This window comes from Pseudophryne corroboree, chromosome 2 (assembly GCF_028390025.1).
Source record: "Pseudophryne corroboree isolate aPseCor3 chromosome 2, aPseCor3.hap2, whole genome shotgun sequence".
Taxonomy (NCBI): domain Eukaryota; kingdom Metazoa; phylum Chordata; class Amphibia; order Anura; family Myobatrachidae; genus Pseudophryne; species Pseudophryne corroboree.
The window spans coordinates 125,598,673-125,625,149 of NC_086445.1; the positions used below are offsets into that span (position 1 = coordinate 125,598,673).

Genomic DNA, 26,477 nt, shown 5'->3' on the forward strand with positions numbered 1-26,477 from the left:
TCTTTCAGAAGGAATTGGCTTCTCTCCCAGAAGTCCAGACTTTTGTAAAGGGAGTGCTGCACATCCAGCCTCCTTTTGTGCCCCCAGTGGCACCATGGGACCTTAACGTGGTGTTACAGTTCCTAAAATCTCACTGGTTTGAGCCTCTTCAAACAGTTGAATTAAAATTTCTCACTTGGAAGGTGGTCATGTTGTTGGCCTTGGCATCTGCAAGGCGGGTGTCCGAATTGGCGGTTTTATCTCACAAAAGCCCATATCTGATTTTCCAGATGGATAGAGCAGAATTAAGGACTCGTCCTCAATTTTTGCCTAAGGTGGTTTCATTGTTTCATGTGAACCAACCTATGGTGGTGCCGGTGGCTACGGGAGACTTGGAGGATTCCAAGTCCCTTGATGTAGTCAGGGCCTTAAAATTTTACGCAGCCAGGACGGCTCGGGTTAGGAAAACAGAGGCACTGTTTGTCCTGTATGCAGCCAACAAGGTTGGCGCTCCTGCTTCTAAGCGGACGATTGCTCGCTGGATCTGTAACACGATTCAGCAGGCTCATTCTACGGCTGGATTGCCGTTGCCAAATTCGGTAAAGGCCCATTCCACTAGGAAGATGGGCTCTTCTTGGGCGGCTGCCCGAGGCGTCTCGGCTTTACAGCTTTGCCGAGCAGCTACTTGGTCGGGTTCAAACACTTTTGCAAAATTCTACAAGTTTGATACCCTGGCTGATGAGGACCTCCTGTTTGCTCAATCGGTGCTGCAGAGTCATCCGCACTCTCCCGCCCGGTTTGGAGCTTTGGTATAATCCCCATGGTCCTTACAGAGTCCCCAGCATCCTCTAGGACGTAAGAGAATATAAGATTTTAAACCTACCTGTAAATCTTTTTCTCCTAGTCCGTAGAGGATGCTGGGCGCCCATCCCAGTGCGAACATATTTCTGCAAGACTTGTATATAGTTGTTGCTTACATAAGGGTTATGTTACAGTTAAGATCAGTCTTTGGCTGATGCTGTTTTGTTCATGCTGTTAACTGGTTGCGTATATTCCAGGTTATACGGTGTGGATGGTGTGGGCTGGTATGAATCTTGCCCTTAGATCAGTGGTTCCCAAACTTTTTTCAGTCACGGCACCCCTAGGCCAAAAGTTTCTTTGACAATTTTAGAAAACAATAAATAAATTATGTTTATGTGTCATCCTTAGTGTCTATAGTGTGGTGTGGGACAATATTTGCTTCTGTTTGTCCTCATGTTTTATCATTGGCAGCCACAAGCACTGGTTTTGTCTATTACTTTGGCCAAAAATAGTTTGAATCCAAGGCACCCCTGCTAGTGTCCTGAAGCACTCCAGGGTGCCTAGGCACACGGTTTGGGAACCACTGCCTTAGATTAACAAAAATCCTTTTCTCGTACTGTCCGTCTCCTCTGGGCACAGTTTCTCTAACTGAGGTCTGGAGGAGGGGCATAGAGGGAGGAGCCAGTGCACACCCATTCTAAAGTCTTTAGAGTGCCCATGTCTCCTGCGGAGCCCGTCTATACCCCATGGTCCTTACAGAGTCCCCAGCATCCTCTACGGACTAGGAGAAAAAGATTTACCGGTAGGTTTAAAATCTTATTTTTAAGCTTTGTTATTGTATTTTCTCTGTAGCATCCAGATACTTCATGTTTTGAGGCTCACGAAATACTTAATTTAAAAAGGAAAGCACTTCTCTTTGTATTTAGAACGCATTTGCTCACTGTGACATGCCACAGTAATTTCTTAAAGTGGGTTATTATGTGCTGGGTATACTGGGAGCAAAATACCCTTATGATTGCTTATCTGGAATATCTTATGAAATTTGTTTTTGCATTCAGCAAGGCTTGAATGAGTGCATAAAACAAATCTCCATGCTTGTGGTTTGCAAGTGGTGTGTTCAACACCAAAAGTGCTTGCTTGTCAGCAATCCCTTGGCTAGCTTATCTCCCTTGTTCATGTTCGGAACCATCGTGGCTGGAACACTCCAAAGAGTTTCCGGTGAGAGTGATTACACCTAGGTGATCATGCAACCACCTAGTGACCATGTTTCCTTGCTGCACCATTTATCTTAATGTGAAAATGAACATACCTTGAAATGTAAAGGACATTGTATTGATCCAAGGCCGTTATAGACCTGATGAGACATGTTGGTGTTTCCTGTGCAGGAAGTTTGTGAAGGAGCAGAAACAGGTGCAGGAAGAAATCAGCAGGATGTCCTCCAAAGCCATGCTTAAAGTACAGGAGGACCTCGAAGCCCTGAAACAGCTCCTATCGGTTGCATCCAGCGGGCTCCAGAGAAACACTCTGGCTATTGACAAACTCAAATATGAAACTGCTCAGGTATTTATTTACTGCTTCTGTAATGGTCAGTGCCACACCTCGCATTTTATGGGAACTGCCTTTAGAGTTCATGTACAAATCTATATACAACAGTCAGTCTTGCATGTGGATGGAATTCTACTTGTATACAGTACATTTGCAGCAAACTATGGATTTGTGAACCCCAGTAAAATGGCGCCCTGGAAGCTGCCCGCAGTATGATTCACCACAATTGAACCTCACCAATGATTCAAAAGATTACACAGATTTGAAACAACAGATGTGTGGGACTCAAACAATTACAGGCGCTACAATACTTAGCAATACGTTCCTTGGATATATTCCACTCTACTGTGTAGATAGAGTTCTGTTTTTCTTCAACACGGCTTTCCTTTCTCTCGTGTAGATGTCACCATGAAAGGAAAGAATTATATGGATATGTAATAAAGTTTTTTCAACTAAACATAAGCCTCTCTTATTTCAAATAGCGCAGATGATGGTTATTTCACTGAAGAGGCGTACCCCAACTCACTTTTCCAAACAATGGGTTAAACCCATAAAGGTATCTTTTATCCACCACTGTGTCAGACAAAATCACTCTGGTGATGACCCTCTCAGCCAAGAAGGATGAGCATACCTCACTTACAAAAAAGGAAGGCCCAATCAAGCATATCACGGTTTCTTTCGTGGATGACTCCCTATTCCCTCCAACGAGATGCTTTTCCCTCGTATTGGTGTCACCATGGGAAAGAAATGTGTGTGTGTGTGTATGTATATGTGTGCACATATATATATATATATATATATATATATATATATATATATATATAGTGTAATAACATTTCTCTGACGTCCTAGTGGATGCTGGGAACTCCGTAAGGACCATGGGGAATAGACCGGCTCCGCAGGAGACTGGGCACTCTAAAAGAAAGATTAGGTACTATCTGGTGTGCACTGGCTCCTCCCTCTATGCCCCTCCTCCAGACCTCAGTTAGATTTCTGTGCCCGGCCGAGCTGGATGCACACTAGGGGCTCTCCTGAGCTCCTAGAAAGAAAGTATATGTTAGGTTTTTTATTTTACAGTGAGACCTGCTGGCAACAGGCTCACTGCAACGAGGGACTAAGGGGAGAAGAAGCGAACCTACCTGCTTGCAGCTAGCTTGGGCTTCTTAGGCTACTGGACACCATTAGCTCCAGAGGAGGGATCGACCGCAGGACCCGTCCTTGGTGTTCGTTCCCGGAGCCGCGCCGCCGTCCCCCTTACAGAGCCAGAAGCATGAAGATGGTCCGGAAAATCGGCGGCAGAAGACTTCAGTCTTCACCAAGGTAGCGCACAGCACTGCAGCTGTGCGCCATTGCTCCTCATTCACACTCCGGTCACTGAGGGTGCAGGGCGCTGGGGGGGGGGGGCGCCCTGAGCAGCAATAAAAACACCTTGGCTGGCAAAATAATCACAATATATAGCCCCAGAGGCTATATATGTGATAATTACCCCTGCCAGAATCCATAAAAAAGCGGGAGAAAAGGCCGCAAAAAAGGGGCGGAGCTATCTCCCTCGGCACACTGGCGCCATTTTCTCTTCACAGTGTAGCTGGAAGACAGCTCCCCAGGCTCTCCCATGTAGTTTTCAGGCTCAAAGGGTTAAAAAGAGAGGGGGGGCACTAAATTTAGGCGCAATATTGTTTATACAAGCAGCTATTGGGGAAAATTCACTCAGTGATGGTGTTTATCCCTACATTATATAGCGCTCTGGTGTGTGCTGGCATACTCTCTCTCTGTCTCCCCAAAGGGCTGTGTGGGGTCCTGTCCTCAGTCAGAGCATTCCCTGTGTGTGTGCAGTGTGTCGGTACGGCTGTGTCGACATGTTTGATGAGGAGGCTTATGTGGAGGCGGAGCAGATGCCGATAAATTGGATGTCGCCCCCTGTGGGCCGACACCAGAGTGGATGGATAGGTGGAAGGTATTAACCGACAGTGTCAACTCCTTACATAAAAGGCTGGATGACGTAACAGCTATGGGACAGCCGGCTTCTCAGCCCGCGCCTGCCAAGGCGTCTCAAAGGCCATCAGGGGCTCAAAAACGCCCGCTCCCTCAGATGGCAGACACAGATGTCGACACGGAGTCTGACTCCAGTGTCGACGAGGTTGAGACATATACACAATCCACTAGGAACATCCGTTACATGATCCCGGCAATAAAAAATGTGTTACACATTTCTGACATTAACCCAAGTACCACTAAAAAAAGGGTTTTATGTTTGGGGAGAAAAAGGCAGTGTTTTGTTCCCCCATCAAATGAGTGAATGAAGTGTGAAAAAGCGTGGGTTCCCCCGATAAGAAACTGATAATTTCTAAAAAGTTACTGATGGCGTACCTTTTCCCGCCAGAGGATAAGTTACGCTGGGAGATATCCCCTAGGGTGGATAAGGCGCTCACACGTTTGTCAAAAAAGGTGGCACTGCCGTCTTAGGATACGGCCACTTTGAAGGTACCTGCTGATAAAAAGCAGGAGGCTATCCTGAAGTCTGTATTTACACACTCAGGTACTAGACTGAGACCTGCAGATAGTGCTGCTGCAGCGTGGTCTGTAACCCTGTCAAACAGGGATACTATTTTGCGAACATAAGACGTCGTCTTATATATAAGGGATGCACAGAGGGATATTTTGCCGGCTGGCATCCAGAATTAATGCAATGTCCATTCTGTCAGGAGGGTATTAGAGACCCGACACTGGACAGGTGATGCTGACTTTAAAAGGCATATAGAGCCTTATAAGGGTGAGGAATTGTTTGGGGATGGTCTCTGGGACCTCGTATCCACAGCAACAGCTGGGAAGAAATTTTTTTACCTCAGGTTTCCTCACAGCCTAAGAAAGCACTGTATTATCAGGTACAGTCCTTTCGGCTTCAGAAAAGCAAGCGGGTCAAAGGCGCTTCCTTTCTGCACAGAGACGAGGGAAGAGGGAAAAAGCTGCACCAGTCAGCCAGTTCCCAGAATCAAAATTCTTCCCCCGCTTCCTCTGAGTCCACCGCATGACGCGGGGGCTCCACAGGCGTAGCCAGGTACGGTGGGGGGGCGCCTCAAAAATTTCAGCGATCAGTGGGCTCGCTCACAGGTGGATCCCTGGATCCTTCAGGTAGTATCTCAGGGGTACAGGCTGGAATTCGAGGCGTCTCCCCCCCGCCGTTTCCTCAAATCTGCCTTGCTGACAACTCCCTCAGGCAGGGAGGCTGTGCTAGAGGCAATTCACAAGCTGTATTCCCAGCAGGTGATAGTCAAGGTGCCCCTACTTCAACAAGGACGGGGTTACTTTTCCACGCTGTTTGTGGTACCGAAACCGGACGGTTCGGTGAGACCCATTTTAAATTTGAAGTCCTTGAACACATACATAAAAAAATTCAAGTTCAAGATGGAATCGCTCAGGGCGGTTATTGCAAGCCTGGAGGAGGGGGATTACATTTACCATCCTCACCAGGAGTACCTCAGATTTGTGGTACAGGATTGCCATTACCAATTCCAAACACTGCTGTTTGGACTGTCCATGGCACCGAGGGTCTTTACCAAGGTAATGGCAGAAATGATGATACTCCTTCGAAAAAAGGGAGTTTTTAATTATCCCGTACTTGGACGATCTCCTTATAAAGGTGAGGTCCATGGAGGAGTTGTTGGTCGGAGTAGCACTATCTCGGGAAGTGCTACAACAGCACGGTTGGATTCTATACATTCCAAAGTCACAGCTGGTTCCTACCACACGCCTGCTGTTCCTGGGGATGGTTCTGGACACAGAACAGAAAAAAGTGTTTCTCCCGCAGGAGAAAGCCAAGGAGCTGTCATCTCTAGTCAGAGACCTCCTGAAACCAAAACAGGTATCGGTGCATCACTGCACACGAGTCCTGGGAAAAATGGTAGCTTCTTACGAAGCAAAATTCCATTCGGCAGGTTCCATGCAAGAACCTTTCAGTGGGACCTCTTGGACAAGTGGTCGGAATCGCATCTTCAGATGCATCGGCTGATAACCCTATCTCCAAGGATCAGGGTATCTCTACTGTGGTGGCTGCAGAGTGCTCATCTTCAAGAGGGCCGCAGATTCGGCATACAGGACTGGGTCCTGGTAACCACGGATGCCAGCCTTCGAGGCTGGGGGGCAGTCACACAGGGAAGAAATTTCCAAGGACTTTGGTCAAGTCAGGAGTCGTCCCTACACATAAATATTCTGGAACTGAGGGCCATTTACAATGCCCTAAGTCTGGCAAGGCCTCTGCTTCAAAACCAGCCGGTACTGATCCAATCAGACAACATCACGGCAGTCGCCCATGTAAACCGACAGGGCGGCACAAGAAGCAGGATGGCGATGGCAGAAGCCACAAGGATTCTCCGATGGGCGGAAAATCACGTCTTAGCACTGTCAGCAGTGTTCATTCCGGGAGTGGACAACTGGGAAGCAGACTTCCTCAGCAGACACGACCGACACCCGGGAGAGTGGGGACTTCATCCAGAAGTCTTCCAACTGTTGGTAAACCGTTGGGAAAGGCCACAGGTGGACATGATGGCGTCCCGCCTAAACAAAAAACTAGATATTGCGCCAGGTCAAGGGACCCTCAGGCAATAGCTGTGGACGCTCTAGTGACACTGTGGGTGTACCAGTCGGTTTATGTATTCCCTCCTCTGCCTCTCATACCAAAGGTGCTGAGAATAATAAGAAAACGAGGAGTAAGAACGATACTCGTGGTTCCGGATGGGCCAAGAAGAGCTTGGTACCCAGAACTTCAATAAATAATATCAGAGGACCCATGTCCTCTACCGCTCAGACAGGATCTGCTACAGCAGGGGCCCTGTCTGTTCCAAGACTTAACGCGGCTGCGTTGGACGGCATGGCGGTTGAATTCCGGATCCTAAAGCAAAAGGGCATTCCGGAGGAAGTCATTCCTACGCTGATAAAAGCCAGGAAAGAAGTAACCGCAAACCATTATCACCGTATTTGGCGAAAATATGTTGCGTGGTGTGAGGCCAGGAAGGCCCCAACAGAGGAATTTCAGCTGGGTAGTTTTCTGCACTTCCTACAGTCAGGAGTGACTATGGGCCTAAATTTGGGTTCCATTAAGGTCCAGATTTCGGCTCTGTCGATTTTCTTCCAGAAAGAACTGGCTTCACTGCCTGGAGTTCAGACATTTGTAAAGGGAGTGCAACATATTCAGCCCCTTTTTTGTGCCTTCTGTGGCACCTTGGGATCTCAACGTGGTGTTGAGTTTTCTTAAAATCACATTGGTTTGAGCCACTTAAAACTGTGGATTTGAAATATCTCACGTGGAAAGTGGTCATGTTTATTGGCCTTGGCTTCGGCCAGGCGTGTGTCAGAATTGGCGGCTTTGTCATGTAAAAGCCCTTATCTGATTTTCCATATGGATAGGGCAGAATTGAGGACTCGTCCCCAGTTTCTCCCTAAGGTGGTATCAGCTTTTCACTTGAACCAACCTATTGTAGTGCCTGCGGCTACTAGGGACTTGGAAGATTCCAAGTTACTGGACGTAGTCAGGGCCTTAAAAATTTATATTTCCAGGACGGCTGGAGTCAGGAAAACTGACTCGTTTTTTATCCTGTAGGCACCCAACAAAATAGGTGCTCCTGCTTCTAAGCAGACTATTGCTCGCTGAATTTGTAGCACAATTCAGCTGGAGCATTCTGCGGCTGGATTGCCACATCCTAAATCAGTAACAGCCCATTCCACGAGGAAAGTGGGCTCATCTTGGGCGGCTGCCCGAGGGGTCTCGGCTTTACAACTTTGCCGAGCTGCAACTTGGTCAGGGGCAAACACGTTTGCTAAATTCTACAAATTTGATACCCTGGCTGAGGAGGACCTTGAGTTCTCTCATTCGGTGCTGCAGAGTCATCCGCACTCTCCCGCCTGTTTGGGAGCTTTGGTATAATCCCCATGGTCCTTACGGAGTTCCCAGCATCCACTAGGACGTCAGAGAAAATAAGATTTTACTCACCGGTATATCTATTTCTCGTAGTCCGTAGTGGATGCTGGGCGCCCATCCCAAGTGCGGATTGTCTGCAATACTTGTATATAGTTATTGCCTAACTAAAGGGTTATTGTTGAGCCATCTGTTGAGAGGCTCAGTTATATTTCATACTGTTAACTGGGTATAGTATCACGAGTTATACGGTGTGATTGGTGTGGCTGGTATGAGTCTTACCCGGGATTCAAAATCCTTCCTTATTGTGTCAGCTCTTCCGGGCACAGTATCCTAACTGAGGTCTGGAGGAGGGGCATAGAGGGAGGAGCCAGTGCACACCAGATAGTACCTAATCTTTCTTTTAGAGTGCCCAGTCTCCTGCGGAGCCCGTCTATTCCCCATGGTCCTTACGGAGTTCCCAGCATCCACTACGGACTACGAGAAATTGATTTACCGGTGAGTAAAATCTTATTTTTTAACTACACAATACTCTTTTTTACTGTAAATATTCACACACAAGTGAATTGGATGCGTTCCACTGGAGAGGCGTACCCCAACTCACTTTTCAGATGAAGGGTAAAGGCCTATAAAGGTATCTTTTAACCACAGCTGTGTCAGAAAGGAAACTAGTGATAAGCCCTCTTAACCAGGAAGGATAAGCATACCTCACTTACACGGAAGGAGGCTGGTACAAGCGCATAACGGTTTCTTTCGTGAATGGTTCTCTATTATCTTCAATACGGGTACGTTTTCCTCTCCTGTCGATGTAACCATAAGGGGAAAAAAAATATAAATATAGATATATATATATATATATAGATAGATAGATATATATATATATATATATATATATATATATATATATATATAATATATATGTGTAGTAATGTTTTTTACACATATATATATATATATATATATATATATATATATATATATATTTTTTCCCCTTATGGTTACATCGACATGAGAGGAAAAAGTACCCGTATTGAAGATAATAATAATGGTGACATCTACACGAGAGAAAGGAAAGCTGTGTTGAAGAAGAACAGAACTCTATCGACACAGTAGAGTGGAATATATCCAAGGAACGTATTGCTAAGTATTGTAGCGCCTGTAATTGTTTGAGTCCCACACATCTGTTGTTTCAAATCAGTATATTTGCAGCGTTGGTACCTCTGGAGTCTGTGAAATCGCCAGTACCAGCCACATCATTCCAGGGATACTGTAAAGAGGTTTTCCCTCCCACGTTGGAGATGGATAGGATAAAACACTAATAATCATAGTGTTGGCTACAATGGGTTATTTATTGAACTTGGCTACAGACTTCATCCAGGGGGCAGCTATAGGGGTATATGCAATTGCGGTCGAATTCCCGAAATTGTCGAAAAACTGGACTTTTTCGCCCAAAAAAAAAAATCGACAATGCAATTCAGTACTTTCCGTCAAAAAAACGGACTTTCAAAATTCGACTTTTTGAAATTCGACATTTGTCAAATTCGACTTTTCTGCAATGGTACAAATGCGGCAGGCAATTCGACAAAAGTATATTCAATTGAAGTTTGGATATTTGACAACAGTGCTTTTAGACAGTAAATTCGTCATTTTCAATCCGCCACACTTTGGTGGGTGAATCTAATAAAAAAAAATTTTAAACATGTTTTTTTGGGTGTTTTTTTTATTGGTAATAGCATATCTATTTATATTAGAAGGGATTAGGTACTTGGTTTGTGTTTTTGGGAGGCACAAGTATTATTTTTTATATTTTTTAAATTATTATTATTTTTTTAATTTATTTTTTTAGATGGAATGGTAAAATCCCGGAAAAAAATGGCGTGGGGTCCCCCCTCCAAAGCATAACCAGCCTCGGGCTCTTCGAGCTGGTCCTGGTTCTAAAAATCCGGGGGGGAAATGGACAGGGGATCCCCCGTATTTTTAAAACCAGCACCGGGCTCTGCGCCTGGTGCAAAAAATACGGGGGACAAAAAGAGTAGGGGTCCCCCGTATTTTTTACACCAGCATCGTGCTCCACTAGCTGGACAGATAATGCCACAGCCGGGGGTCACTTTTATACAGTGCCCTGCGGCCGTGGCATTAAATATCCAACTAGTCACCCCTGGCCGGGGTACCCTGGGGGAGTGGGGATCCCTTCAATCAAGGGGTTGTCCCCCCCCCCCCCCCAGCCACCCAAGGGCCAGGGGTGAAGCCCGAGGCTGTCCGTCCCCCCCCCATCCAAGGGCTGCGGATGGGAGGCTGATAGCCTTGAAAAAATGTAAAGAATATTGTTTTTTCCAGTAGTACTACAAGTCCCAGCAAGCCTCCCCCGCAAGCTGGTACTTGGAGAACCACAAGTACCAGCATGCGGGAGAAAAACGGGCCCGCTGGTACCTGTAGTACTACTGGGAAAAAATACCCAAATAAAAACAGGAGACACACACCTTGAGTAAAACTTTATTGCACACCTGCCAACACACACATACTTACCTATGTTGACACGAAGCAGTCGGTCCTCTTCTCCAAGTAGAATCCACAGGTACCTGAAAATAAAAGATAATTATACTCACCTGAGCCAGGGTCCAGATTATAATCCACGTACTTGGCAAAACAACATCCCGAACACCCGCACCAAACGTACTGAAAGGGGTCCCATGTTAACAAATGAGACCCCTTTCCCCGAATGCCGGGACACCACGTGACTGCTGTCACCGAGGTCCCTTCTGCCAATCAGCGAGCGCAACGTCCTGGCACTCTGCTGATTGGCTGCACGTCTGAGCTGTCAGACAGCGCCTCACAAAGCCTCTCCATTATACTCAATGGTGGGAACTTAGCGTCAGCGGTGAGGTCACCCGCGGTCAGCGGCTGACCGCGGGTAACCCCACCGCTACCCGCAAAGTTCCCACCATTGAAAGTAATGGAGAGGCTTTGCGATGCGCTGTCTGAGGTCACACGCGCATACAGCCAATCAGGTGAGTGCAACGAAGTAGCGCTTCCTGATTGGCTGAAGGGACCTCGGTGACAGGAGTCACGTGGTGTCCCGGCATTCGGGGAAAGGGGTCTCATGTGTAAACATGGGACCCCTTTGAGTCCGCAGGATCGGCTGTTCGTTTTCTTTTTTTGCCAAGTACGAGGATTTATATCTGGACACTGGATTGAGGTGAGTATAATTTGATTCACAGGTACCCCGGATCGTCGGATCAGGAGACGTGGCAGTCGGCGGGTCAACATAGGTAAGTATGTGTGTGTCGGCAGGTGTGCAATAAAGTTTTACTCTCAAGGTGTGTGTCTCCTGTTTTTATTTGGGTATTTTTTTCCAGTAGTACTACAGGTACCAGCGGGCCCGTTTTTCTCCCGCATGCTGGTACTTGTGGTTATCCAAGTACCAGCTTGCGGGGGAGGCTTGCTGGGACTTATAGTACTACAGAAAAAAACAATATTCTTTACATTTTCTCAAGGCTATCAGCCTCCCATCCGCAGCCCTTGGATGGGGGGGGGGACAGCCTCGGGCTTCACCCCTGGCCCTTGGGTGGCTGGGGGGGGGACCCCTTAATTGAAGGGATCCCCACTCCCACAGGGTACCCCGGCCAGAGGTGACTAGTTGGATATTTAATGCCACGGCCGCAGGGCACTGTATAAAAGTGACCCCCGGCTGTGGCATTATCTGTCCAGCTAGTGGAGCCCGATGCTGGTGTAAAAAATACGGGGGACCCCTACTCTTTTTGTCCCCCGTATTTTTTGCACCAGGCGCAGAGCCCGGTGCTGGTTTTAAAAATACGGGGGATCCCCTGTCCATTTTTTCCCTGGATTTTTAGAACCAGGACCAGCTCGAAGAGCCCGAGGCTGGTTATGCTTTGGAAGGGGGACCCCACGCCATTTTTTCCCGTGTTTTTTCCCGTTTCTCTAACGTCCTAAGTGGATGCTGGGGACTCCGTCAGGACCATGGGGAATAGCGGCTCCGCAGGAGACAGGGCACAAAAATAAAGCTTTAGGATTAGGTGGTGTGTACTGGCTCCTCCCCCTATGACCCTCCTCCAAGCCTCAGTTAGGTTTTTGTGCCCGTCCGAGCAGGGTGCAATCTAGGTGGCTCTCTTAAAGAGCTGCTTAGAAAAAGTTTTTTAGGTTTTTTTATTTTCAGTGAGTCCTGCTGGCAACAGGCTCACTGCATCGAGGGACTTAGTTGAGAGAATTTCAACTCACCTGCGTGCAGGATGGATTGGATTCTTAGGCTACTGGACACCATTAGCTCCAGAGGGAGTCGGAACACAGGTCTCACCCTGGGGTTCGTCCCGGAGCCGCGCCGCCGACCCCCCTTACAGATGCTGAAGATTGAAGGTCCGGAAACAGGCGGCAGAAGGCTCTTCAGTCTTCATGAAGGTAGCGCACAGCACTGCAGCTGTGCGCCATTGTTGTCACACACTTCACACCAAGCGGTCACGGAGGGTGCAGGGCGCTGCTGGGGGCGCCCTGGGCAGCAATATTTTAATACCTTATGGCAAAAGAATACATCACATATAGCCATTAAGGCTATATGTATGTATTTAACCCATGCCAGTTATCTAAATCTACGGGAGGAAAGCCCGCCGAAATAGGGGGCGGGGCTTATTCTCCTCAGCACACAGCGCCATTTTCCTGCTCAGCTCCGCTGTGAGGAAGGCTCCCAGGACTCTCCCCTGCACTGCACTACAGAAACAGGGTAAAACAGAGAGGGGGGGCATTTTTTGGCGATATATTGGATATATTTAAGCTGCTATAAGGAACAACACTTATATAAGGTTGTTCCCATATAAATTATAGCGCTTGGGTGTGTGCTGGCAAACTCTCCCTCTGTTTCCCCAAAGGGCTAGTGGGGTCCTGTCTTCGATAAGAGCATTCCCTGTGTGTCTGCTGTGTGTCGGTACGTGTGTGTCGACATGTATGAGGACGATGTTGGCGTGGAGGCAGAGCAATTGCCGATAATGGTGATGTCACCCCCCAGGGAGTCGACACCGGAATGGATGGCTTTGTTTATGGTATTACGTGATAATGTCAGCACATTACAAAAATCAGTTGACGACATGAGACGGCCGGCAAACCAGTTAGTACCTGCCCAGGCGTCTCAGACACCGTCAGGGGCTGTAAAGCGCCCTTTACCTCAGTCGGTCGACACAGACCCAGACACAGACACTGAATCTAGTGTCGACGGTGATGAAACAAACGTATTTTCAAGTAGGGCCACACGTTATATGATCACGGCAATGAAGGAGGCTTTGCATATCTCTGATACTGCAAGTACCACAAAAAGGGGTATTATGTGGGGGGTGAAAAAACTACCTGTAGTTTTTCCTGAATCAGAGGAATTAAATGATGTATGTGATGAAGCGTGGGTTAACCCAGATAGAAAAATGCTAATTTCAAAAAAGTTATTAGCATTATACCCTTTCCCGCCAGAGGTTAGGGCACGCTGGGAAACACCCCCTAGGGTGGATAAGGCGCTCACACGCTTATCAAAACAAGTGGCGTTACCGTCTCCTGATACGGCCGCCCTCAAGGATCCAGCGGATAGGAGACTGGAAACTACCCTAAAAAGTATATACACACATACTGGTGTTATACTGCGACCAGCCATCGCCTCAGCCTGGATGTGCAGTGCTGGGGTCGTCTGGTTGGATTCCCTGACTGAAAATATTGATACCCTGGATAGGGACAGTATTTTATTGACTATAGAGCAATTAAAGGATGCTTTCCTTTATATGCGAGATGCGCAGAGAGATATTTGCACTCTGGCATCGAGAGTAAATGCGATGTCCATATCTGCCAGAAGGAGTTTATGGACGCGACAGTGGTCAGGTGATGCGGATTCCAAACGACATATGGAAGTATTGCCGTATAAAGGGGAGGAATTATTTGGCGTCGGTCTATCGGATCTGGTGGCCACGGCAACTGCCGGAAAATCCACTTTTTTACCTCAGACCCCCTCCCAACAGAAAAAGACACCGTCTTTTCAGCCGCAGTCCTTTCGTTCCTATAAGAACAAGCGGACAAAAGGACAGTCATATCTGCCTCGGGGCAGAGGAAGGGGTAAGAGAGGGCAGCAAGCAGCCCCTGCCCAGGAACAGAAGCCCTCCCAGGGTTCTGCAAAGCCCTCAGCATGACGCTGGGGCCTTACAAGCGGACTCAGGAACGGTGGGGGGTCGACTCAAGAATTTCAGCGCACAGTGGGCTTGCTCACAGGTGGACCCCTGGATTCTGCAGGTAGTATCTCAGGGTTACAGGTTGGAATTCGAGAAGTCTCCCCCTCGCCGGTTCCTAAAGTCTGCTTTGCCAACGTCTCCCTCAGACAGGGCGACGGTATTGGAAGCCATTCACAAGCTGTTTTCTCAGCAGGTGATAGTCAAGGTACCCCTCCTACAACAGGGAAAGGGGTATTACTCCACGCTATTTGTGGTACCGAAGCCGGACGGCTCGGTAAGACCTATTCTAAATCTGAAATCTTTGAAACTGTACATACAAAAATTCAAGTTCAAGATGGAGTCACTCAGAGCAGTGATAGCGAATCTGGAAGAAGGGGACTTTATGGTGTCCCTGGACATAAAGGATGCTTACCTGCATGTCCCAATTTGCCCTTCACATCAAGGGTACCTCAGGTTCGTGGTGCAAAACTGTCATTATCAGTTTCAGACGCTGCCGTTTGGATTGTCCACGGCACCTCGGGTCTTTACCAAGGTAATGGCCGAAATGATGATTCTTCTGCGAAGAAGAGGCGTATTAATTATCCCTTACTTGGACGATCTCCTGATAAGGGCAAGGTCCAGAGAACAGCTGGAGGACGGAGTAGCACTAACCCAAGTAGTGCTGCAACAACACGGGTGGATTCTGAATTTTCCAAAATCTCAGTTGACCCCGACAACACGTCTGCTGTTCCTGGGAATGATTCTGGACACGGTTCAGAAAAAGGTGTTTCTTCCGGAGGAGAAAGCCAGGGAGTTATCCGAACTTGTCAGGAACCTCCTAAAACCAGGGACAGTGTCTGTGCATCAATGCACAAGAGTCCTGGGAAAGATGGTGGCTTCTTACGAAGCGATTCCATTCGGCAGATTCCACGCACGAACTTTTCAGTGGGATCTGCTGGACAAATGGTCCGGATCGCATCTGCAGATGCATCAGCGGATAACCTTATCGCCACGGACAAGGGTGTCTCTTCTGTGGTGGTTGCAGAGTGCTCATCTGTTAGAGGGCCGCAGATTCGGCATACAGGACTGGGTCCTGGTGACCACGGATGCCAGTCTGAGAGGCTGGGGAGCGGTCACACAAGGAAGAAACTTCCAGGGAGTATGGTCAAGCCTGGAGATGTCTCTTCACATAAATATACTGGAGCTAAGAGCGATTTACAATGCTCTAAGCCTGGCAAAACCCCTGCTTCAGGGTCAGCCGGTGTTGATCCAGTCGGACAACATCACGGCAGTCGCCCACGTAAACAGACAGGGCGGCACAAGAAGCAGGACAGCAATGGCAGAAGCTGCAAGGATTCTTCGCTGGGCGGAAGATCATGTGATAGCACTGTCAGCAGTATTCATTCCGGGAGTGGACAACTGGGAAGCAGACTTCCTCAGCAGACACGATCTACACCCGGGAGAGTGGGGACTTCATCCAGAAGTCTTCCACATGATTGTGAACCGTTGGGAAAAACCAATGGTGGATATGATGGCGTCCCGCCTCAACAAAAAACTGGACAGGTATTGCGCCAGGTCAAGAGATCCTCAGGCAATAGCTGTGGACGCTCTGGTAACACCGTGGGTGTTCCAGTCAGTGTATGTGTTCCCTCCTCTGCCTCTCATACCAAAAGTACTGAGAATTATACGGCAAAAGGGAGTAAGAACGATACTATTGGCTCCGGATTGGCCAAGAAGAACTTGGTACCCGGAACTTCAAGAGATGCTCACGGAGGATCCGTGGCCTCTACCTCTAAGACGGGACCTGCTTCAGCAGGGACCGTGTCTATTCCAAGACTTACCGCGGCTGCGTTTGACGGCATGGCGGTTGAACGCCGAATTCTAAAGGAAAAAGGCATTCCGGAAGAGGTCATTCCTACACTGGTAAAAGCCAGGAAGGAGGTGACTGCACAACATTATCACCGCATTTGGAGAAAATATGTTGCGTGGTGTGAGGCCAGGAAGGCCCCCACGGAGGAATTTCAACTGGGTCGATTCCTACATTTCCTGCAAACAGGATTGTCTATGGGCCTCAAATTGGGGTCCATTAAGGTTCAAATTTCGGCCCTGTCGATTTTCTTCCAGAAAGAATTGGCTTCAGTTCCTGAAGTCCAGACTTTTGTAAAAGGAGTACTACATATACAGCCCCCGGTTGTGCCCCCAGTGGCACCGTGGGATCTTAATGTAGTCTTGGATTTTCTCATATCCCATTGGTTTGAGCCGCTCAAATCGGTGGAGCTGAAGTATCTTACATGGAAAGTAACCATGCTACTGGCCCTGGCTTCAGCCAGGAGAGTATCAGATTTGGCGGCTTTATCATATAAGAGCCCATATCTGATTTTCCATACGGACAGGGCAGAACTGCGGACGCGTCCTCATTTTCTGCCTAAGGTGGTGTCAGCGTTTCACCTGAACCAGCCTATTGTGGTGCCTGCGGCTACTAACGAGTTGGAGGATTCCAAGTTGTTGGACGTGGTCCGGGCATTGAAAATATATATTTCAAGAACGGCGGGAGTCAGAAAGTCTGACTCACTGCTTATATTGTATGCACCCAACAAGATGGGTGCTCCTGCTTCTAAGCAGACGATTGCTCGTTGGATTTGTAGCACAATTCAACTTGCACATTCTGTGGCAGGCTTGCCACAACCTAAATCTGTCAAGGCCCATTCCACAAGGAAAGTGGGCTCATCCTGGGCGGCTGCCCGGGGAGTCTCGGCATTACAACTCTGCCGAGCTGCTACTTGGTCAGGGGCAAACACGTTTGCAAAATTCTACAAATTTGATACCCTGGCTGAGGAGGACCTTGAGTTCTCTCATTCGGTGCTGCAGAGTCATCCGCACTCTCCCGCCCGTTTGGGAGCTTTGGTATAATCCCCATGGTCCTGACGGAGTCCCCAGCATCCACTTAGGACGTTAGAGAAAATAAGAATTTACTTACCGATAATTCTATTTCTCGTAGTCCGTAGTGGATGCTGGGCGCCCATCCCAAGTGCGGATTGTCTGCAATACTTGTACATAGTTATTGTTACAAAAAAATCGGGTTGTTATTTGTTGTGAGCCGTCTGTTCAGAGGCTCCTACGTTTGTCATACTGTTAACTGGGTTCAGATCACAAGTTATACGGTGTGATTGGTGTGGCTGGTATGAGTCTTACCCGGGGTTCAATATCCTTCCTTATTGTGTACGCTCGTCCGGGCACAGTATCCTAACTGAGGCTTGGAGGAGGGTCATAGGGGGAGGAGCCAGTACACACCACCTAATCCTAAAGCTTTATTTTTGTGCCCTGTCTCCTGCGGAGCCGCTATTCCCCATGGTCCTGACGGAGTCCCCAGCATCCACTACGGACTACGAGAAATAGAATTATCGGTAAGTAAATTCTTATTTTTTACCCGTTTTTAAAAAAACGGAACAAATCCGTCAAATCGGCCGTTTTTCGGCAGCGGGACTGTCGAATCCGTTTTTTATTGCATATGGTCAATTTCGGCACCCACTTGCCGAAATTAGACTGTCGAATTGTGTCGTATTAAAAAACGGCCGATAATTTGCCGCGATTCGCCGCTAATTGCATATACCCCATAGTGTTTATATTACCCAATACAATGGGTTAATTGGGCTCCGTTGCACACTGTATAATAACAGCATGGCATTCGGCTTGTGGATGCTCTATTGTGCATCAGTCATCAAGGTTGGAGGCCCTATTCAGGTAATGGGGAGAGTGCGCCAGGGCTAATCTATCACTCCTTATATCACTTCCATGCTTGGTGTGTGCTGAGTATCACACTTTCATCTCTCACTTTTATTTTTAGGAACTCAAAAATGCTGAAATAGCTTTGAGGACACAGAAAACTCCACCAGGCCTTCAACATGAAAATACAGCTCCATCAGAGTAAGTTTCCTTGACATATATGGAGATGATCAATAGAAACCTTAAACTACCTTGTGTGACTTCATTATTTCTGCAGCAACTGTGAAGGAAAAGTTAACGTCATGGTTGCGTTAACATGAAAAATACAATTCTACTTGCTATGGGCCTGCCATGATCCCTTTACAGCGACAGTATGTCTGTACCACACTGCATACTTTTTCTTCCAGCCTGTTTAAACTGGCAAAGAATGTCTTTTCCCATCGCCTATGGTCTTTCTATTCATGGAGACGTACGACCTCTACACTTATTTGTCATATTAGAGGCCAAGCATGGAGAAGGATACAGTAGGGGACTATCACAGGTCTGGCAAACAGCGCATCTACCAGAATTACTGTACTAACTCCTTGAAGTACACGCAAAATATTATTTTGTAGCAGTGGGATGGAATTTTTTTTTTTTTTTTACCTTCTTATAATTGCTTTTTTACAGAGCTTACATAATTAAGAAATGTAAACATAAATTCAGTCTGGAGAATTTAGGCATTATTTAAGCGGCGGTGCTTGTCTATTACGTTCTGTTGGTTAATATACAGTGATGTCAGTGATGCCACAATAAGCATGTCCCATGGACTTTGCTGTGTCTTCTAACTCTTTTCTTTTTCATCCTGTTGGGGAACACGGTGGTTATAGGGCCTGATACAGAATTGTACGTAAACCTGATGGTTTACGGACAATTCTAAGATCTGTAAATGTGCAGATCTTGTTCTGTGAGACTGGGTTGTGCATGTGAGAAGAATGCTATATATTGTCCTTAGTCTTCAGCCTATTCTTTGGTCAGAACGGAATGCAATTGTTTTGGTGCCCAAATCTGACTAAAGTACTAGCCGCAGAAACAATAGAACAGCTGCCTGCAGGCGCACATGGTTGCCGTGATTGGCGATAACATCTGAATCGCCCCATCAAGTTTAAACTGAGGTAGGGGTTGGAGGAGATAAGCTTATATACACACAAAGTTAGCCTATTAAATGCTAGCTCCTCAATTCTTACTACACCCCATTGTCAAGAGTGTCCCCCAGAGAAATATGTAAATTATCTGTTGTTATAGTATCTGCTGTTTGGTTGAAAATAGTAATTCTCATAGTTACTACTGTTGCTTCATATGTTTGGATGAATTCTGCTGTTTGGCTGAATAAGAATAATCATCATCATCATCATTATAAAGTGAGCATTTGGCATTAGTCCTATCGGCTGTCAAACAGGCTCCTTTTGAGCCTTTAGATTCAGTAGATCTTTAGTTCGTTACTTGGTTGGAAACTGTTCTTCCTAATGACTATTGCCTCAGCTCGCTGTGTTTCTGAGTTGGGGGCTTTGGCTTGCAAGCCGCCTTTTCTTTTATTTCATGATGATAGAGTGGTTCTCCGTACGGTTACTACGTTCCAGCCGAAAGTTGTTTCGGCTTTTCACTTAAACAAGGAAATTCTCTCTGGGTTTTCCTCCTTCGGTGACTTCCCGGGAATATAGGCTTCGGGGACGAGTTTGTGTGGAGCAGCTGTTAGGCAGATGTCAACATGATGCCATCTCTGTTGATTAACAAACTTGGAGACATTCAAATCTGAAAGCATTTCTGGTAGATGCCATGTAACTTCCATCAGAGCACAATAGAAATACCTTGATAAGCACAAATATGCGTGTCTGTGTCTTAGCCGTGTCTTTGTCCGCCCCCCCATACTAGTCATCCACCTTCCCCTCCTGCCCTCCATACTATCTATCCTTCCCCTATATACTGTGAATTTTAGAATACTCCATTTTAGAAGTAGTTAGCTATGTGTAAATACAACTCCTTTTTTGTTTTCTTGTATACATTAAAATGTATGTGATTTTCAGATTAATCTGTCTTTGTACTTAGTGGAGGTCTCTGCGTTAGCATCCTTTAGATAACAAGTACTATTATGAATACATACCTATTGGTACTGGGTTTGTTCTTTTGTGTTACAGCTACTTTCGGACATTGGTAGAACAGTTTGAAGTCCAATTGCAGCAGTACAGGCAGCAAATTGAAGAGCTTGAAAACCACCTTGCAACACAAGGCAACAGCTCACACCTCACTCCCCAAGGTACAGTAGTAGAAGCTAGGCTTCGATTTAGTTTTTAAAAAGGCAAAATTAAACAATTTGTCTGTTTTCCACACGACACAACAAATTGTTCCAGATTGTGCTGTTACTGTGAACTGGCAGGGTCATAAAGTAATTTTCTAAACTCATAATTTGCTATTTGTCGCAGATTTTTATTTTATTTTTTTTAAATAAAAAATGTATAAAAAAATGATTTGGATGTTTGTGTAAGTAATTAACCCCTGTGCTGTGTAAGTTACAAATTTACACAGTTGGAAGATCTTGCCCTAACTTGGCTTTCAGTTACTTTTCTTTAACATCCATAAGGGATACTGGGGTCACTTAGTACGATGGGGTCCAAAGGAGCCGGTGCACTTTAAATTCTTCAAACAGGGTGTGCTGGCTACTCCCCTCTATGCTCTCCCCCCAAAGCTCAGTAGGAATGGCCATCGGTGTGTTTGCCATCGATGGTTGCCATCGATGGTGAAACAGAGTGGCAATCGATGGTCGTTAACTATGCTATGGGAGACCATCGATGGTTTCTCTCATCGATGGCCGTCCCTCTTATTCTGTGAAAGATCCGCGGGCCAATCACAGCCTGGGGGCGGAGCGTTGTTCCGTGTCCAGGTAACTTGTTAAATAAAAAAAATATTCGTTTAGGCCTAGTCATATATAGAGGGAAACTGTCTGGTTCTCCCCCATCGATGGTAAAAGTATGCAACATCGGCCACAGACCATTGATTTTGCATCATCGATGGCCAATGGCCAGCCCTACAGCTCAGTTTAGAAAAATGTGCCCTCAGGAGAGGATGCACACTCTGGAGCTTCAGAGGATTTTTCTTCAGTTTATTTAGAACGTTTATTGTTTTCAGGTAGGCTGTTGAACAACAGCATACCTGCACCGAGGGACACTGGGGGTGGGGCCGACACCGGCCTCCTGCAGGAGTCCGATCCCGCTGACAGGACAACGGCCCTGAGGGTCAGTGTACCGCAGGAATTGCGCTCTTTGCGCACACACCCACAGCACGCCGCACACCCCCAGTACAGAGCCTGAAGGTCAGCAGAGTGGTGAGTGACAACCGGGTTTTATGTGCGTCACGATCATGGGGAGGTCTTACGGACTCCCCTTGGGGTGATCCCATAGCCACCTGCGTAGACTGGCCAGCGGTTGCGAAAATAGGTGTTGGTGCCTCATTTTGCGCACATTGGGAGACTTCGCCAGTATAAAAATCATGTTAGCTCAGGCGCCATTGTAGGGGGCGGAGCTATCTCAGAGTGGGTCCAGAGGCTTCATGGCGCCATTCTCTACATTCTCAGCACTGCACCAAGATTGCCAGCTCCTCCAGGGATACTCCAGCAACCTAAAATCAGGATTTTGGTACTTACCAATAAATCCCTTTCTCCGATTCCACAGGGGACACTGGAGAGCAGTCACAATGGGGATATAGTAGGCAGTAACTGGGAGCTGGCACTTTAAAACTCTAACACTGTGGCTAGCTCCTCCCCTACTATGTCCCCCCTCCAAGCCAGTCTACGTAAAACTGTACCCGAGGAGAGCTGGAAGAGACCAACGTTAAAGTAGAGGAGGTTAACGAAGCCCTGTAAACCAGGACAACACTAAGTCAGACCTGGAAACCTATTAGAAAAAAGGTTAACCTGAACAAAACAAGCAGTCACACAGTGATCTGGAAACCGTGAACGAAAAAAGGAGGAAACAGCGCTGGGTGGGCGTCCAGTGTCGCCTGTGGAATCGGAGTAAGGGATTTATTGGTAAGTACCAAATCCTGATTTCTCTGACGTCCTAAGTGGATGCTGGGGACTCCGTCAGGACCATGGGGAATAGCGGCTCCGCAGGAGACGGGGCACAAAAGTAAAAGCTTTAGGATCAGGTGGTGTGCACTGGCTCCTCCCCCTATGACCCTCCTCCAAGCCTCAGTTAGGTTTTTGTGCCCGGCCGAGAAGGGTGCAATCTAGGTGGCTCTCCTAAAGAGCTGCTTAGAGTAAAAGTTTTGTTAGGTTTTTTATTTTCAGTGAGTCCTGCTGGCAACAGGCTCACTGCAACGAGGGACTTAGGGGAGAAGAAGTGAACTCACCTGCGTGCAGGATGGATTGGCTTCTTAGGCTACTGGACACTAGCTCCAGAGGGACGATCACAGGTACAGCCTGGATGGGTCACCGGAGCCGCGCCGCCGACCCCCTTGCAGATGCTGAAGAGAGAAGAGGTCCAGAAATCGGCGGCTGAAGACTTCTCAGTCTTCATGAGGTAGCGCACAGCACTGCAGCTGTGCGCTATTGCTCTCAGCATACTTCACACCAACGGTCACTGAGGGTGCAGGGCGCTTGGGGGGGCGCCCTGGGCAGCAATGAAAGTACCTATGCTGGCTAAAAATACATCACATATAGCCCCTGGGGCTATATGGATGTATTTAACCCCTGCCAGGTTGTCAGAAAAACGGGAGAAGAAGCCCGCCGAAAAGGGGGCGGGGCCTATTCTCCTCAGCACACAGCGCCATTTTCGTACACAGCTCCGCTGCTAGGAAGGCTCCCAGGCTCTCCCCTGCACTGCACTACAGAAACAGGGTTAAAACAGAGAGGGGGGGCATTTATTTGGCGATATTATTATATATTAAGATGCTATAAGGGAAAACACTTATATAAGGTTGTCCCTGTATAATATAGCGTTTTGGTGTGTGCTGGCAAACTCTCCCTCTGTCTCCCCAAAGGGCTAGTGGGGTCCTGTCCTCTATCAGAGCATTCCCTGTGTGTGTGCTGTGTGTCGGTACGTGTGTGTCGACATGTATGAGGACGATGTTGGTGAGGAGGCGGAGCAATTGCCTGTAATGGTGATGTCACTCTCTAGGGAGTCGACACCGGAATGGATGGCTTATTTAGGGAATTACGTGATAATGTCAACACGCTGCAAGGTCGGTTGACGACATGAGACGGCCGGCAAACCAATTAGTACCTGTCCAGGCGTCTCAAACACCGTCAGGGGCTTTAAAACGCCCATTTACCTCAGTCGGTCGACACAGACACGGACACTGACTCCAGTGTCGACGGTGAAGAAACAAACGTATTTTCCATTTGGGCCACACGTTACATGTTAAGGGCAATGAAGGAGGTGTTACATATTTCTGATACTACAAGTAACACAAAAGAGGGTATTATGTGGGGTGTGAAAAAACTACCTGTAGTTTTTCCTGAATCAGATAAATTAAATGAAGTGTGTGATGATGCGTGGGTTTCCCCCGATAGAAAATTATTGGCGTTATACCCTTTCCCGCCAGAAGTTAGGGCGCGTTGGGAAACACCCCTTAGGGTGGATAAGGCGCTCACACGCTTATCAAAACAAGTGGCGTTACCGTCTCCAGATACGGCCGCCCTCAAGGAGCCAGCTGATAGGAGGCTGGAAAATATCCCAAAAAAGTATATACACACATACTGGTGTTATACTGCGACCAGCGATCGCCTCAGCCTGGATGTGCAGCGCTGGGGTGGCTTGGTCGGATTCCATGACTGAAAATATTGATACCCTTGACAGGGACAGTATTTTATTGACTATAGAGCATTTAAAGGATGCATTTCTATATATGCGAGATGCACAGAGGGATATTTGCACTCTGGCATAAAGAGTAAGTGCGATGTCCATATCTGCCAGAAGATGTTTATGGACACGACAGTGGTCAGGTGATGCAGATTCCAAACGGCACATGGAAGTATTGCCGTATAAAGGGGAGGAGTTATTTGGGGTCGGTCCATCGGACCTGGTGGCCACGGCAACAGCTGGAAAATCCACCTTTTTTACCCCAAGTCACATCTCAGCAGAAAAAGACACCGTCTTTTCAGCCTCAGTCCTTTCGTCCCCATAAGGGCAAGCAGGCAAAAGGCCAGTCATATCTGCCCAGGGATAGAGGAAAGGGAAGAAGACTGCAGCAGGCAGCCCATTCCCAGGAACAGAAGCCCCCCACCGCTTTTGCCAAGTCCTCAGCATGACGCTGGGGCCGTACAAGCGGACTCAGGTGCGGTGGGGGGTCGTCTCAAGAGTTTCAGCGCGCAGGGGCTCACTCGCAAGTGGACCCCTGGATCCTACAAGTAGTATCCCAGGGGTACAGATTGGAAATTCGAGACGTCTCCCCCTCGCAGGTTCCTGAAGTCTGCTTTACCAACGTCTCCCTCCGACAGGGAGGCAGTATTGGAAACAATTCACAAGCTGTATTCCCAGCAGGTGATAATCAAAGTACCCCTCCTACAACAAGGAAAGGGGTATTATTCCACACTATATTGTGGTACTGAAGCCAGACGGCTCGGTGAGACCTATTCTAAATCTGAAATATTTGAACACTTACATACAAAGGTTCAAATCAAGATGGAGTCACTCAGAGCAGTGATAGCGAACCAGGAAGAAGGGGACTATATGGTGTCCCTGGACATCAAGGATGCTTACCTCCATGTCCCAATTTGCCCTTCTCACCAAGGGTACCTCAGGTTCGTGGTACAAAACTGTCACTATCAGTTTCAGACGCTGCCGTTTGGATTGTCCACGGCACCCCGGGTCTTTACCAAGGTAATGGCCGAAATGATGATTCTTCTTCAAAGAAAAGGCGTCTTAATTATCCCTTACTTGGACGATCTCCTGATAAGGGCAAGGTCCAGAAAACAGTTGGAGGTCGGAGTAGCACTATCTCAAGTAGTTCTACGACAGCACGGGTGGATTCTAAATATTCCAAAATCGCAGCTGTCTCCGACGACACGTCTGCTGTTCCTAGGGATGATTCTGGACACAGTCCAGAAAAAGGTGTTTCTCCCGGAGGAGAAAGCCAGGGAGTTATCCGAGCTAGTCAGGAACCTCCTAAAACCAGGAAAAGTGTCAGTGCATCATTGCACAAGGGTCCTGGGAAAAATGGTGGCTTCTTACGAAGCGATTCCATTCGGCAGATTTCACGCAAGAACTTTTCAGTGGGATCTGCTGGAAAAATGGTCCGGATCGCATCTTCAGATGCATCAGCGGATAACCCTGTCTCCAAGGACAAGGGTGTCTCTTCTGTGGTGGCTGCAGAGTGCTCATCTACTAAAGGGCCACAGATTCGGCATTCAGGACTGGGTCCTGGTGACCACGGATGCCAGCCTGAAAGGCTGGGGAGCAGTCACACAAGGAAAAAATTTCCAGGGAGTGTGATCAAGTCTGGAGACTTCTCTCCACATAAATATACTGGAGCTAAGAGCAATTTACAATGCTCTAAGCTTAGCAAGACCTCTGCTTCAAGGTCAGCCGGTATTGATCCAGTGGGACAACATCACGGCAGTCGCCCACGTAAACAGACAGGGCGGCACAAGAAGCAGGAGGGCAATGGCAGAAACTGCAAGGATTCTTCGCTGGGCGGAAAATCATGTGATAGCACTGTCAGCAGTGTTCATTCCGGGAGTGGACAACTGGGAAGCAGACTTCCTCAGCACGACCTCCACCCGGGAGAGTGGGGACTTCATCGGGAAGTCTTCCACATGATTGTGAACCGTTGGGAAAGACCAAAGGTGGACATGATGGCGTCCCGCCTGAACAAAAAACTGGACAGGTATTGTGCCAGGTCAAGAGACCCTCAGGCAATAGCTGTGGACGTTCTGGTAACACCGTGGGTGTACCAGTCGGTGTATGTGTTCCCTCCTCTGCTTCTCATACCTAAGGTACTGAGAATTATAAGACGTAGAGGAGTAAGAACTATACTCGTGGCTCCGGATTGGCCAAGAAGGACTTGGTACCCGGAACTTCAAGAGATGCTCACAGAGGACTCATGGCCTCTGCCGCTAAGAAGGGACTTGCTTCAGCAAGTACCATGTCTGTTCCAAGACTTACCGCGGCTGCGTTTGACGGCATGGCGGTTGAACACCGGATCCTAAGGGAAAAAGGCATTCCGGAAGAGGTCATTCCTACCCTGGTCAAAGCCAGGAAGGAGGTGACCGCACAACATTATCACCACATGTGGCGAAAATATGTTGCGGGGTGTGAGGCCAGGAAGGCCCCACGAAGAAATTTCAACTCGGTCGATTC

The 26,477-nt window shown here is 47.6% G+C and overlaps 1 protein-coding gene across 6 annotated transcripts in view; it reads left to right on the forward strand.

The window, feature by feature from the left end:
- NUP58 (nucleoporin 58) overlaps positions 1 to 26,477 on the forward strand; it is a 223,210-nt gene that overhangs the window by 74,292 nt on the left and 122,441 nt on the right. For all 6 annotated transcript variants that reach the window (XM_063951694.1, XM_063951691.1, XM_063951690.1 and 3 more), the window contains 3 exons: positions 2,166 to 2,340; positions 18,266 to 18,345; positions 20,319 to 20,437. In XM_063951694.1, coding sequence (XP_063807764.1) covers positions 2,166 to 2,340; positions 18,266 to 18,345; positions 20,319 to 20,437 — 374 coding nt within the window. The remainder of the gene's footprint in view (positions 1 to 2,165; positions 2,341 to 18,265; positions 18,346 to 20,318; positions 20,438 to 26,477) is intronic.